Source organism: Carassius carassius, chromosome 9 (genome assembly GCF_963082965.1).
Source record: "Carassius carassius chromosome 9, fCarCar2.1, whole genome shotgun sequence".
NCBI classification, from domain to species: domain Eukaryota; kingdom Metazoa; phylum Chordata; class Actinopteri; order Cypriniformes; family Cyprinidae; genus Carassius; species Carassius carassius.
The window spans coordinates 9,177,279-9,191,419 of record NC_081763.1 but is presented as its reverse complement, the minus strand read 5'-3'; the positions used below and the strand labels follow the sequence as shown (position 1 = coordinate 9,191,419).

Sequence of the window (14,141 nt, the reverse complement as noted above, 5' to 3'; positions counted from 1 at the left end):
TTGCATGCTAAAGATGTCTCCATGGCTCTAGGATGTTGTGGGTGCTTGCCAGGGTATTACTATGTGCTTGCTAGCTGTACATAGCTGTAGCTCATTATTATGTGTATTTGGGTAGCTGTTCAACGTCTCTTTAGTATTCTGGTCTGTAGATATGACTTAGGTACCTTCTTCAGTGTGTAAGTCTATTTTTTTTTTTTTAATGGAAATTGTAGATCTGAAGTCTTAGAAAAGTACACCTAGTCTCAACAATCCACATGCTGCAAAATTACAAGTTACTTCCATTGCATGTAGAAGAAGTATTCATCCTCATTTAGACCGACATTGTCATGTTCACAGATAATGTGGATAACATAACATTTAAGGTTTGCTGCGTAACGGCATGCACAAAATATATTAATACATTACCATGGTGCAGGATCTTTCGGTGAATTCATCAGTGTTTTTCTGCAGTGTCTGTAATCTTTGAGGGTGGTAATCCTTTCCAAAGCTTTGCATTTAGATACGGCTTGTGATGTCAGCAAAACGAAGCAGTGACAGAGTGGTCACCAAGTTCTTGAGTTACCAGCAGTATTTTCAACAAAATGCATGCTCACGCTCTTAGCCAATTACACTGCATATGGGTAAGAGCAGAGAGACAGAAAGATTACTTTTAAGATGACATAAGCTTGACATAATCTCCACTGGCAATGCATAATCATCACTACGCAATACAAGGTTCCATTGCAGTCTGTTCTCCATTCAGAAGTCCTTTACATAAGAGCGATTGGGAGTGTTGGGTAAATAGTCTTTTGGTAAATAGTAAATTAGCATTCATGTTTTTTTAACATAAAATGATCTGAGGACATATATTACAGCATCCAGCGCCAACGCAGTGTTTAAGGCTTGCTTCTTGTGTGGATCAGCTTTATCCATCCATCCATTCTTCCATTGTTTTATCTACATGTTAAAAAGTGTTATACGAAGAAATTTGCATGAAATGTTTCTCATTATTTTTTATCTTTTATGCATCTTACATTATATTCTTTATGCTGTCAATGTATTATAAAGTACGTTTTCAAATTACAATAGCTATATCACTGTAAAAAATATTGAGTTAAAACATCAAAGATTATTTGAATACGTTTTACAGGAAAATAATATTTCATTCAGTCTTCAGTTAATTGTTAGTTTTACTAGCAATTTTTGAGTGAATTTTTCTCCTGCACCAATTTATTTCAGTGTAAAAGGTAGATTTTTAATTTAGTATTATACCTACAAAATTAAACAACTTAATGCAAAAGTGATACATCGAACCTTAAACAATCAACTGACAGCTTTGGATGTTTGGCATGCGGCAGGTTTCTTCGATTGAAATGAGCCGCTATTGATAAGGAGCTTGACTGAGCTTATAAAGCTTATAAATATCTAACCCATTATATTGCTGTTCTTGGTCTGTTCTTGGTCTCACACCTTGTACTTTTTTAAATGCAATACACGTTCAATGACACAAGCATTCAAGCACTGTGATTTTTAGAGCAGTTAAAGAGGTCAGCGAACAGGTGGCATAGACGGGAACTTCTCCCGTTCCCAGCCTAATGAACAGGCTTACCCTACTTTCCCAGTGCTTTTGTCTGAAGGACATCACTGTAACGCTGAAAGTCTCTCTCAGGAAGCTTTTTCAATTTGAAATCCTCTCGTGGTAGCAGTTGGCCTACGTCTACAAAATAAAAACTGGGGAGCATACACACCAACAGTAATATTTTGTAATACAATAATGATTAAATTACACGCAATTGATGTTTTTGGTTTTAACAGCTAGAAGCAATATGGGGAAATTATGTCAAGCTCTCACTTTGCTGTCTCTCTGGCAGGGTGACGGTTCTACCTTCCTTCAGCTGGGCTCTTCAATCGAGCAGCAGATCAATGGGATGTTCAAGATGATGGAGGAGTACAACTGGGACAGTTTTGTGGTTGTGACCAGCCTGTACCCGGGCTATGACACCTATGTGGACAAAATCCGGTCCGTTATCGATACGTCTTACTTCCTCTGGGAGTTGCAGGACATCTTGACGTTTGACATGTCAGCCGACGGCATGAACGACTTCCGTGCCCGCCGGTTACTTCAGCAGATCGACGCGCAGGTGCTGCTGGTGTACTGCTCACACGACGAGGCCCAGTACCTCTTCACCATGGCCAGGGAAGTGGGTTTGGTGGGTCCGGGGTATATCTGGCTTATCCCCAGCCTTGCAGTTGGAAACCCCAATATGCCTCCTCCAGACAGCTTCCCAGTGGGATTGATCAGCATTATCACAGATCGCTGGAAGATGAGCTTGAGAAACAGGGTCAGGGATGGTGTAGCCATCGTGGTGAAAGGAGTGGAGAACTTCCGCAAACAGAGAGGGTTTATTCCTGATGGACACATGGACTGTCAAAGTCTGGTGCGGCCATCCACCAATGACACTCTCTACAGGTGGGTTCTGAGGGGTTTCTTTTTTGTGCCACTAGTGGTTGAAAGATGGCTAACATCTAATAAAATAAGCTTTGGAAGATGGCTGTGGTAATCAGAAATAATGGATACCTATACATTAAAATTTTTAGATTTTGCCAGATAATCAGTTTGGTAAAGATATATTGTGTATCCCTATTAAAACAACTGTAGGGGCTTTGTCCTCACATTCGTTGGTATTTTTGGCATAACAAAGTCCTTTACTGTAATGCAAGGGGTTGTAGGCAATATACTTAAAGTCTATCAGAAATAGGTAATAGAAATTGAGTAATAATACTTCATCAGAAATAAAATGAAATGACATTTCAACAGACTTTGATTTGGGATGCGCTAATCCTAATACCACTTAATATATATTTGGGAAATGTATTGGATGCTGATTTTGGACAACAGATGGAGGATATTTTAGGAAATCCAATGTACAAATGTGCTATGGTATGAAATTTATGATAAGGTTACAAAAACTCCCAAGAACCTTTGAATTTACCTGACCCAACAGTGACAGGAAAGTTTGAACTTCTGCCAGCAGTTTTCTGAAGCAGGGCCAAAAACCAGGGTGCTCACTTTGCTGCACATTGCCCAGTCTGTGCCATCCAGATTTAGATACAAGGATCAGAGCAAAGATATAACATGTGATGTGCTCCTTCTTGCCAGGGCTGCCCAAAAGAGCAATCTGGTGCCATCTGTGCCAGGCAACACAACAAATCCTATTTCGTCAGAAAATGTTTTAATCATCCAAAGGGGACCAGAGTTTGAGAGAGGTGCTCTGGGTTTGGTGCAGCCCAAGGTCACTGTGTTGTAAATCATGTGGAAAATCTGTAAATGTGTGTGTGTGCATTGGTCTAAAATACCAGAAGTGGTTTTTATACCATTATCAAAAGAGATTATGCTTCCTCATTTTATTCCCAACATGTATACTGTCAACACATACAAATAATTTTAGAATAATCTTTACACAACACTTTTCATTAAAAGTTCATACACATCCAATTTGTTCTAAAAATTTTTGTTTAATTTTCCAGTTAAAATATTTAATTGAAACAATATAAATGTGTGCAAGATAATGGTTCAGTCTCTACATGACGGTTAGCATATAGTCTAAGAAAGCTGTTGCCTTAATAGGCAGTGAGGCAGCTCACTAAGTTTTGGAACAGAGCTGAACACATTCACATTCCCTTAGTAGCATGACTTTTTGACAATATAATCTTGCTTTTGAAGGGATTTATTTTCTCATTTCTCATTCAGTTTTGAGATAAAATGCCACTGAAATGATCTTGATCCAGAAGAATCACCCTCATTATTGATGGGCCATTTTTAATTAAGCATGCGATTAAATCATTTTACCTGTTAATGAGATTACAGAAGATTATCAGTTTATGCTGGCTTTTCACACAGATGACACTAAAGTGTGCCCATAATACTCAGGGGGCTTTCATCACCTCCGCTGGGACGCTGTATGTGTGTGTGTGTGTGTGTGTGTGAGGTGTATAGATGAGACAAGGTTGTCCAATATCCCACCCACAGTGAGATCAAATTATGCTGCATGATGAATCATGTGCCTGCAATTATCAGATTTTTTTAATGCTTTGAGCTTTTAATGCTTTTTCAATAAAATTAGACATGATGCAATGTTCAGTATCAAAAGTGTATTTGACTTTCAAAGCACTAATTGAGTTTGTTCTGACGATGTATTCCCCTTGATCTTATAGGGTTAGTTCACCGAAAAATGAAAATTATGTCATTAATAACTTACCCTCATGTCGTTCCAAACCAGTAAGACCTCCGTGTATCTTTGGAACACAGTTTAAGATATTTTAGATTTAGTCCGAGAGCTCTCAGTCCCTCCATTGAAGCTGTGTACGGTATACTGTCCATGTCCAGAAAGGTAAGAAAAACATCATCAAAGTAGTCCATGTGACATCAGAGGGTCAGTTAGAATTTTTTGAAGCATCGAAAATACATTTTGGTCCATAAAAAAAAAAAAGCTACGACTTTCATCTTCAGTTCTCTCTTCACAGCAGTTCAGTCTGTGTACTGTTTGAGTAAATGATTTACTCCGGGATGTTGGTTTATTTTAACTCGGAGTGAGTGTCAGCCACATTAAAAGTTAACAGCTAAAGTCATTTGTGTAGTAATGCTTATTGGAGACGTGAACCATTTCAAACGATTCAGTTCGATTTGCTGAACTGGTTCAAAAAGATCCGGTTACATCGAATGATTCGTTCGCGAACCGGATATCACTAAACTGCAGTGTTTTGAACTCTCTCACAACAGACACGGAAGAGAAGACAATCCTGAATAAAGTCGTAGTTTTTGCTATTTTTGGACCAAAATATATTTTCGATGCTTCAAAAAATTCTAACTGACCCTCTGATGTCACATGGACTACTTTGATGATGTTTTTCTTACCTTTCTGGACATGGACAGTAGACCGTACACACAGCTTCAATGGAGGGACTGAGAGCTCTCGGACTAAATCTAAAATATCTTAAACTGTGTTCTGAAGATGAACGGAGGTCTTACGGGTTTGGAACGACATGAGGGTGAGTCATTAATGACATAATTTTGATTATTGGGTGAACTAACCATTTAAGTGTGCTGCTATGCAGTTTCTATGGTTTTGTGTCTTAGCACATTTTTGTTTAGTTTCAAGTAGGGCTGTGTATTGCCAAAAATCTGGTGATACGATACGTATCACGATACAGGGATTGCGATACGATATGTTGCGATAGATTGCGATACTGTAAGCAAGGCGATATATTGGGATATTTCTTATTTTATGAATAGTATATATTGTAAGGAAAGCTGTCATTAAGAACACCACCATATGCAAACCTTAGCAATAAATAAATAAATAAAAATTGTTTAACCAGAACACAGTGGGATCTGCATTTGCAATAATCAGTCCCTGTAACATTCAACGTTATTGAACCCCTTTTTGTGCAGTACGAGTAAATGGGGATAAATTAAAGTGCTTGAAGGATCCTTTAATAAAATAAAACAATATAAAAACAATAAAAGCATAATCTAAAAAAACCAAGCCTTGTGCAGAATAATATTCTGAGTATATCACAGTTGGTTTGATACTTTTATCTCTAAAGGTGTCAGAGTTTAATTAATTTAAGTGGCTACAGTATATAAAACAGTTGAAAAATATGGATTTTATAACATATATAACAACAATAAAGGCATAATCTGAAAAACTAAGCCTTGTGCATTATACTGAATACTATTCTGTATATTTTACAGTTGGTTTGATACCTTTAGATCAAATGGTGTTGTCGTTTAATGGATTTATATTAAAGTTGTAAAATTATTATAAAACACATAAAACAGTTATTCAGAAAATGGAACTTTGTGCAATAACATTTTAATATTTTTCTATATTCTATGTTATTTTTAACAGAAAACTACAAACAACCTAGAACATCAGTGATTGCTAGGGTGTTCAGGTTGTTTTTTTACGTATGTTGCCATGAGGTTACTAGGGAGTTCTGGGTGGTTTTAAGTGTGTTGCTTTGCAGTTGATAAGGGTTTGTTCTGGGTGGTTTTTAGTATGTTGCTATGTGGTTGCTAGAGTATTTTGGGTGGTTCTCAGTTGCTAGGGTGCTTCAGGTGGTTACTAGTGTGTTGCTTAATGACCACCAACAATTTGTGTAAAAAGTAAAACCTGACATGTCTTGTTTTCATTCTTTTATACTCATATCCATCTGTCTGACTGTTTTCACAGGCACATGCTGAATGTATCCTGGGAGAACACTGACTTTTCCTTCAACAGTGATGGATATCTGGTCAACCCTTCCATGATCATAATCACTCTGGACCGCGGTAGACTGTGGGATAAGGTACAAATGTTTTTTGCCTGTAAAACTTTGTAACATTTCATTTTCTTCTGACGTATTCTATTCAAAATGTTGCAACTCCAATAGCATCATAAATTTTAATGCACCTCCACAGGTTTCATTGCCTTCAGGCTAGTTGTGAGTCAAAATGCCATAGATAAATAGCACGTACACCTTAGCGTTATTAGTTTGAAAAGCATCAACTTTCACTTTTTATGTTTAGAGAATGGAAATTGGAAACGTCCTATTAAACATTTATGTTTTTCCCAGAGCTAAATGACATCATCTGTGTACTGTCTGGTTTCATGAGCAAACCATTCTCAGAAGCACTGCATTTTTATAGTGGTCACCATGAATGATAGCACATCCACAAGGTCCATCTTCACACATCAGAGATAGCAGATGATACAAATTGAAACAGGCTGCCTTAATTCATTCATGGAAATATGCACAAAAAACATTTCCGGGACTACTTTCATGCAACCCCAACACTGTTTACACGGCCAGTGGGAAAGGTGCCAATAAAGACTGTTTTGGTATTTTCTTCATTTTGGACTCAGTTCATATTGGGTGTGGAATCTTGCCCAAAGCATCCTGGCAGAGGCCACACTTTTTTTTACCTCCAGGTGGAGTGAAGTTATATCAGGAACTGAGAGTGATGCAATGCTGGTCTGGATCACCACTGAGAGAGAAAGCCATAAAAAAATAGAACAAAGCTCAAATGAGGCCATTTCGATTTAGTGTCAGACTCAGCACAGTCACCACTCTCTGTTGAACACACACAGACTGCTGTAATCAGATGTTTTCTACTATTTAAAACAAGGTGAAATCTCATGACATTGGGATTCTATTACTTTTTACACTGATAAGAAGTTGATACAGAGCTAGCAAGAGCATGTTTTTCACAACATCAATAATATGTATTTTGGTTTAACTGGTGTACATACACTAATAAATAACATCCTACCAGTGGAAGATTGGAAAGCCTGCTCTTTCATAGCTCAGGAGACATAAGCCCCTTTCACACTGCACGTCGGACCCGGCATATTGCCGGAACATTGCCGAGTCGCCTTCTGTGTGAAAGCAAACACGTCCCGGGATTAATCCCGGCATTGAACCCGGGACGGGGACCTAGTAACAAAAGCCAGATCTAATGCCGGGTCGAAGTGATGACGCGCGTTATCGCGCGACTCTTTTACTGGCTGTTTTGAAGGAAGATCAACGTTCGCGAACGAAAAAATATGTGCAAACTGTAATGAATCAGAGAACAGTTAGTTCCTCACTTTCCGCGCTGATGCCGAGATCATTCGCTTGCTTCAGTGAAAGTATAATATGCCTAACGTTTTCGACTCGTACATTACACGTCACGCCCTGATGTCACGTGTCGTTACGGGATCTTTACGGGTTGTGTGTGAAAGCACGCACGTATCCCGGGTAATCACTGGCAGTGTGAAAGTGCAAAATCTAGGGACCCGGGAACAATTGCCGGAACACTTTACCCGTGTATTTGCCGGAATGGCAGTGTGAAAGGGGCTTTAGTGATCTTCATACATTAACCTTATATTGAGCATAAGGTCTCACATTTGTGTGTTATAAAATCACAATTGCAAGAAAAATGTCAGAATTGTGAGTTTATATAATGCAATTCTGAGAAAAAAAAGTCAGAATTGTGACTTCATATCATGCAATTGCAAGAAAAAGTCAGAATTGCGCAGTCACCTTTTTACTTTTATTTCCGTGGCAGTCACAAGCTTCCATACAGAGGCTTCTCAATAGAGATTAAATATTATCTTAGAATAGATCTGAGATATTACAAGAATTTGATGAGGAATATTAGATGTTGCTCTCCATTTAGTCTCACTGCTCTCTAGCGCTTTAAAGTGGCAGTTCACCCAAAAATAAAAACTGTCATTATTTACTCATCTTCATGTCAATCCAAATCCTTATGACTTAATGGTAACACTTTATTTTAAAGACCAATTCTCACTGTTAACTAGTTGATTATTAGCGTGCCTATTACTAGCATATTAGCCTTTTATTATTACTTATGAAGCACATATATAATAATGCCTATTAGGACTGTCCAAAAAAAAAAAAAAAATCGAATTTCGAATATTCGTCGAATTTAAAATAAAAATCCACATCTTCAGAGATTTAATGTCTTTGATTTGCAATTGATTTTACCACAGGCTCAATCGTCAGTTATTTCATTATTTCATAAAGATTATTTTATTTTCTTGATTTTAGGACAAACACAGTGTCTGGAAATTACATTGAAATAACATGACTCTAAATCTAATGCATCCTGAGAGTGTTGATTTGGTCCATAAAACAGTCTAAGTTATGCCTAAATGAACCATAAATGATGATGAAAATATGTCCACTGACCACTTTTGAACTGATTTTTCACCTTGTAAGGAGGTTCTGTGAACGTCTAAATCGGACGTACGGAGCACGTAAAAAAAGACGTCAAAAATTTCATTCTGGCTCCTCAGTGGACGTCTTTTCAACATCAGCAAAGACATAAAAAAGATGTCCACTGGACGTAACTTTGCCCAGTGTATGTCCCCAATTACCATTACAAAAATCTCAATCTTAAACATTTGCTCATTCTGTGTATTTGTGTCGTTAAAATAGGGTAATTTACAGCACAAGGAAGCTTGATTTCAAATTTTATTTCTAACTGAATTGAATTAAAAAAATAAAAAATAAAAAAGACAAGTACACAGTCAGTAATAAAATTATAAAACAAATGACCTCAATTCAGTTTGAGGTATTCAAAATATGACCACACTGAATTTTTACAAGCAAAGATTTAAGAGCCATATACAATATGTTAGGCCTATTTAGATAAATGGAACATCAGATGGCTTTGACCTGTAATGACTGTGAAATGTAGTGATGCAGACAGTAGACAGGATATTTATATGCACAAATCAGACAAATATCCCATTCCAAAACATTTCTATCATAAATTTACATTATAAATAAATTATAGTTCCATCTTTGATTGTTGAAAAACTTTCTGGTGCATTTTATTTACAACCAGTAAAACTTTTAAAAGGATTTTCATCGGTCAGGTTTGGATCTATTCTGAATGTTTGATAAATTTTGACAAAATTTAATTCTTAATACTTTTTAATTTTTAATACTTTAAAAACACGGAGAGATTGCGACTGCACACAGTCTGCACACAAATAGTTCATTTGTATAAGCCTATTTGAGAGCTCGCATCCAGTTTTCTGCAGTTACATGACAGTGTTCTCATGTTACAATAAAGCGCTCGCCACATTTGCGCATGAATGATTATAATAATGCGGAATAACTGCAATGCCGTGCAGACATTCAGACTGTAATTGACAGGAGACGGATGCGTGTCAATCTCACTGTCGGAGAGGAAAGAGAAACGCAGCTTGTATCGGTGTATATTCAGATACTGTGGAAAATGAGTAATAGAACCGTGTCAGATATTTCAGTATCGGTATCAAAATATAGATATTTATGATAACACTATCATGTAGTTTGTTTCTCCAAGCTCTGAGTCATAAATGACGCTGAGCTCCACCTCTGTCTGTTCAACTCTTCACCCGATGCAGCGCTTTGATTGGTCTGTTTACGATCTGATATTTTTATAGGCTACTGAAGAGCTTCAGAAATTTGAATATCAATTCAAATTGTGGGCGTACTCAGTTACAACTCAGTAATGATTTAAAAGTAACGAAGTAGATTATTTTGCTTAGTTAAAAGTACAGCTTTAAAAATATACTCAAAAAAGTAAAAGTACCTGAAAAAATTACTTAATTACAGTAATGTGAGTAGTTGTAATTCGTTACTTCCAACCACTGCTTCACAGTCATGTAGCCTATTCTAATGCTTTGAATAAACATGCATTAGTAATATTTTGCTCGATGCACCTTCTTGTGGACTCATGAGAGAAGCCAAAAGCTTTTCATCACCCTAACTGAAATTATGCATTTTAAATTCAAATATAATTCGAATTTTGATAACATAGAAGTAAAAAATTTTAATTTAGTTTTTCAGCCATTTTGATAGCCCTAATGCCTATATATATATATAGCCTTATTCTGCATGGCCATATTTTAGATCCTTTAATCCTACCCCATACCTAAACTTAACAAATAACTAACTATAATAATAAGCAGCAAATTAATTAAATTCAAATTTATTTATATAGTGTTTTTCACAGTACACATTGTTTCAAAGCAGCTTAACAGAAAATGCATGTGTCTACATTACAATTTAAAATGATCTGTTATTTCAGGACTTTAAGACTAAAATTAGGACTTTATTTAGGGCAAAAGTTGGAGAATTGGTCTCCAAACTAAAGTGTGACCTACTTTTGTTTGTGAAACACAAAAGGAAAAATATTGTAGACTGGGCCATTCACTCATTTCTATTGTGGAACAATCCTTCAAAAAAGGATCATAATTTAGCATAAGGTATCATTAAAGTAGACTATATGATATGATATGATCAACTGATACTTTGAAAAAACTAACTTAAAAGAATGATTTGTTCACAAATCATAAATTGCTACCTCTTCTCATTTCTTAAACCAGGGTGGATACTAATCGTTTTCAGTAAATAATGCCTTACATTTTTCACACAAAGCTATCATGTGGCTTTAGAAGATATTAGAACTTGTGTGGACTACTTTAATGATAATTTAATGAAGCATTTCCATTTTCATTTTCTGGTTTTCTGTTGCAAGTGCAAGAACATGAGTCTTTTTCCTTTTGTGTCCTTTGGAAGAAAGAAAGTCAAATGGGGTCAGAATGACATGAAGGTGAGAAAATGATGACAGAGTTTTCATTTTTCTGTGAATTCTTCCTTAAACAGATATTTCTCCCTTTGTGTCGCAGTCACTCTGACTTTGTTATCTACTTTCTTTGAGCCTGATAAACAAAAAGTGTGATTTTTTACTTTCTTCAAAGAATGAGGCCTCTTTTATCCTGCTCACGTATTCACAAGTAGTCTTGGTGCATGATGACAGCAGGCATGATGAACTTCTTTTGATGAAATGGATCGTCTTGCTGTGTTGTGCACATGACTCTCTCTGCTCTCATTGACAATCTGTCTCTCACCATTGTCCCTTGCCTCAGGTGGGAAATATACAACTCTTATCTATGGCTGTTTTGAACATCTTTTTCAGTGCCAGGCTGAAAGAGTGCTTTTCCATTCCAGGACTCTTTTGCTTTGCTGATGTTATGTACTGTGCAGGTAATTTATTAGGCAGAAGATAGTACTTTTCAAACACAGTGAGGCTGAAAGCCAGTGATAACTCTTTTCTTATGACTTCACTATTGTCATCTTCCAATGACATATTTTTGTCAGAAGCTGCTAAGGTGCCCTTAGGTGCGAGAGGAGAACATTAAGGAGGAGACACCAAAGGTTGGCCTCGCTTCAGTCGCTGAACTGTGATACAGAGTAAAGAGTATGCAAATTACATATTACAAAGCAAAGATAAATTGATTGCTCGATCTTCATAGTAAATAAGTTTATGTAATGAATCCCACTTGAGGCGAGTTATAGATGAACCCAAGTGAGGCTTTATTCAATTTAACGAGAAAAAAACTAAACTTAACCATAACATGACAAGACTTGAAACCATGACACTCACCATCAGCAGTACAGGAAATAACATCAATACATGCTAACTAACATGGCAATCAAGAGGGCTTAAATACTTAGGGGAATAAGTATTATTATATAATGTTAAGGAATAATGTTAAGGGGAACAGGATCTGGATCATGGCATGGACAGTGGAGCAGTGGAGGACCATGAAGCAAGGGCAGATCTATATTGTGGAGCAGAGGTAGGCGTGGTCCATGGAGAAATTGCAGGTCGAGTCTCTGGAGCGAGGGGGGCCTGGTCCGTGGAGCAATGGCAGGTCTAGACTGTGGAGCAGTGGTGGACCTGGACCGTGAAGCAAAAACACTCGCCATTACTCTTATATGTCTAGGCCCTCCACACCCGCAGGAGCTTGTGTCCTATAGTCCCCTCACAAAAAAAACCTTACAGGAAACTTGCATGGCGGCCATGGCATGATGTGGCTATGGCCATGGTGGGATAAGGCTCTGGTGTGGAGGCCATCTTTACCATAAACTCATGTGGCAGTCATTTCGATTGAAGACTCAGACGTGGTGGCCATGCAAGCCTCTATGTACACCTTGGCAATATAATCGCCATTGGCTAGTAAAATTTTTAGTTTACTCGCCAGACTGATTTACTATTTTACACACACACACACACACACACACACACACACACGCACGCACGCACGCACGCACGCACACGCACGCACGCACGCACACACACACACACACACACACACACACACACACACACACACACACACATATGATTCCAATCAGCTTATCTTTGTAAAATGGCACAGCTTCTTAAATCTTAGCTTCTTAATCAGTCAGTCAAGCATTATATTATGGTATTAAACACTATTTAATGATAGAACTTTAGTGATTAGAACTAAAATTTGATAACCATGTATTAATGCATATTTGTCATTTTAACTGAACTTAAGACTGGTGGTGATGCTTAAGAAATATTTGGTCATTGAGGATTTCTGTAAAAAAAAAGTAATAGGTCATATTAATTATTATTAAACCATAATACTACAACTAATTCTAATACCATACTAACAATATACAATGCATTATGGATTGATGAGCTGCTGGGTTCATGAATATTAATCATGTTGTCTCCGTTCGGTCGAACTGATTTGCTGAAATCAAAACAGAGACGGTAATAGATAAGCGCCAGCCAATGAAATGGCCATTTGCGCATTAGCTCCGCCCACTACCTGAGAAATCGGCATATCTTCTGCTTGTTCGAAAAAGTTGAATAAATGAATGCCATTATTTTGACAGGAAAATAAGTAATATAGTTTACATGTAGCGCTTCTATTCAGCGCGGTAAGACTCTCAATCTCTCTCTTTGCATTGCATGTGTGAGAAACAGCGCTATCAGTAAAGCGATGATGAATCGTGCGCCTTCACAGAGTTTACAGTTTGGCAAATACAGGTGCGCTGTGCTTCCATTGAGATGAATTGAAAAGTACAGATCGCTTGATGGAGAGTGAAACTCTGAAGCAATCAGTCAGTGTTCAGCGAGGGAAATATATCTGTGCTAGTCTTATAATAGCCTCGAACATGAACTGGTGAGTATAATCTAAGAATTTATTAGCCACTGGCTAACGATAGACATAATTTAGTCGCCCAGAGTAAAATTTAGTCGCATATGCAAGTGATTTACTCGCAATGTAGAGGGTTGCCATGACATAAAAAAGGCTTTGGCTTGGCAGGCATGACGTGAGCAGACTCTGGCGTGGTGGTCATGGCATTAATAAATCCTGACATGATGGTCGGGTTTGGGAACACTCTGATGTGGTGGTTACTGTAGGATTGCAGGGTTTTTCATCTGCAATTCTTACAGTAAAAGAGGAACTATTCAGCAAAAGTACAAGGTCAATATATTGAGCCATAGCCCATTGTCAACAGAAAACATGAAATAAAGTGCATGCATCTGTAATAAAACATCCCTTACATGGCTCCGTGGGGTGACTAAAGGCCCCCTGTAGTAAATTCATGCATTTTTGTAAGATAAATATCCAGATTTCAAACATAATAAACACTTTTTTTCTCACATCTGCTGACGCGGAAGAGCCCCTGGAGCCGTGTGAGGGATGTTTTATTGCAGATGCTCGCACTTTATTTCATGTTTTGACTGTTGACAACAAACACCCGCTTAACCCCATCGAAAAGGCTTAGAAGAG

General features: G+C 37.5%; 1 protein-coding gene across 1 annotated transcript in view; it reads left to right on the top strand.

The window, feature by feature from the left end:
* LOC132148870 (glutamate receptor ionotropic, NMDA 2C-like) overlaps positions 1-14,141 on the top strand; it is a 75,621-nt gene that overhangs the window by 29,998 nt on the left and 31,482 nt on the right. Inside the window, exons 3-4 of the mRNA XM_059557622.1 lie at positions 1,851-2,449; positions 6,216-6,330. Of these exons, the coding sequence (XP_059413605.1) occupies positions 1,851-2,449; positions 6,216-6,330 (714 nt within the window). The remainder of the gene's footprint in view (positions 1-1,850; positions 2,450-6,215; positions 6,331-14,141) is intronic.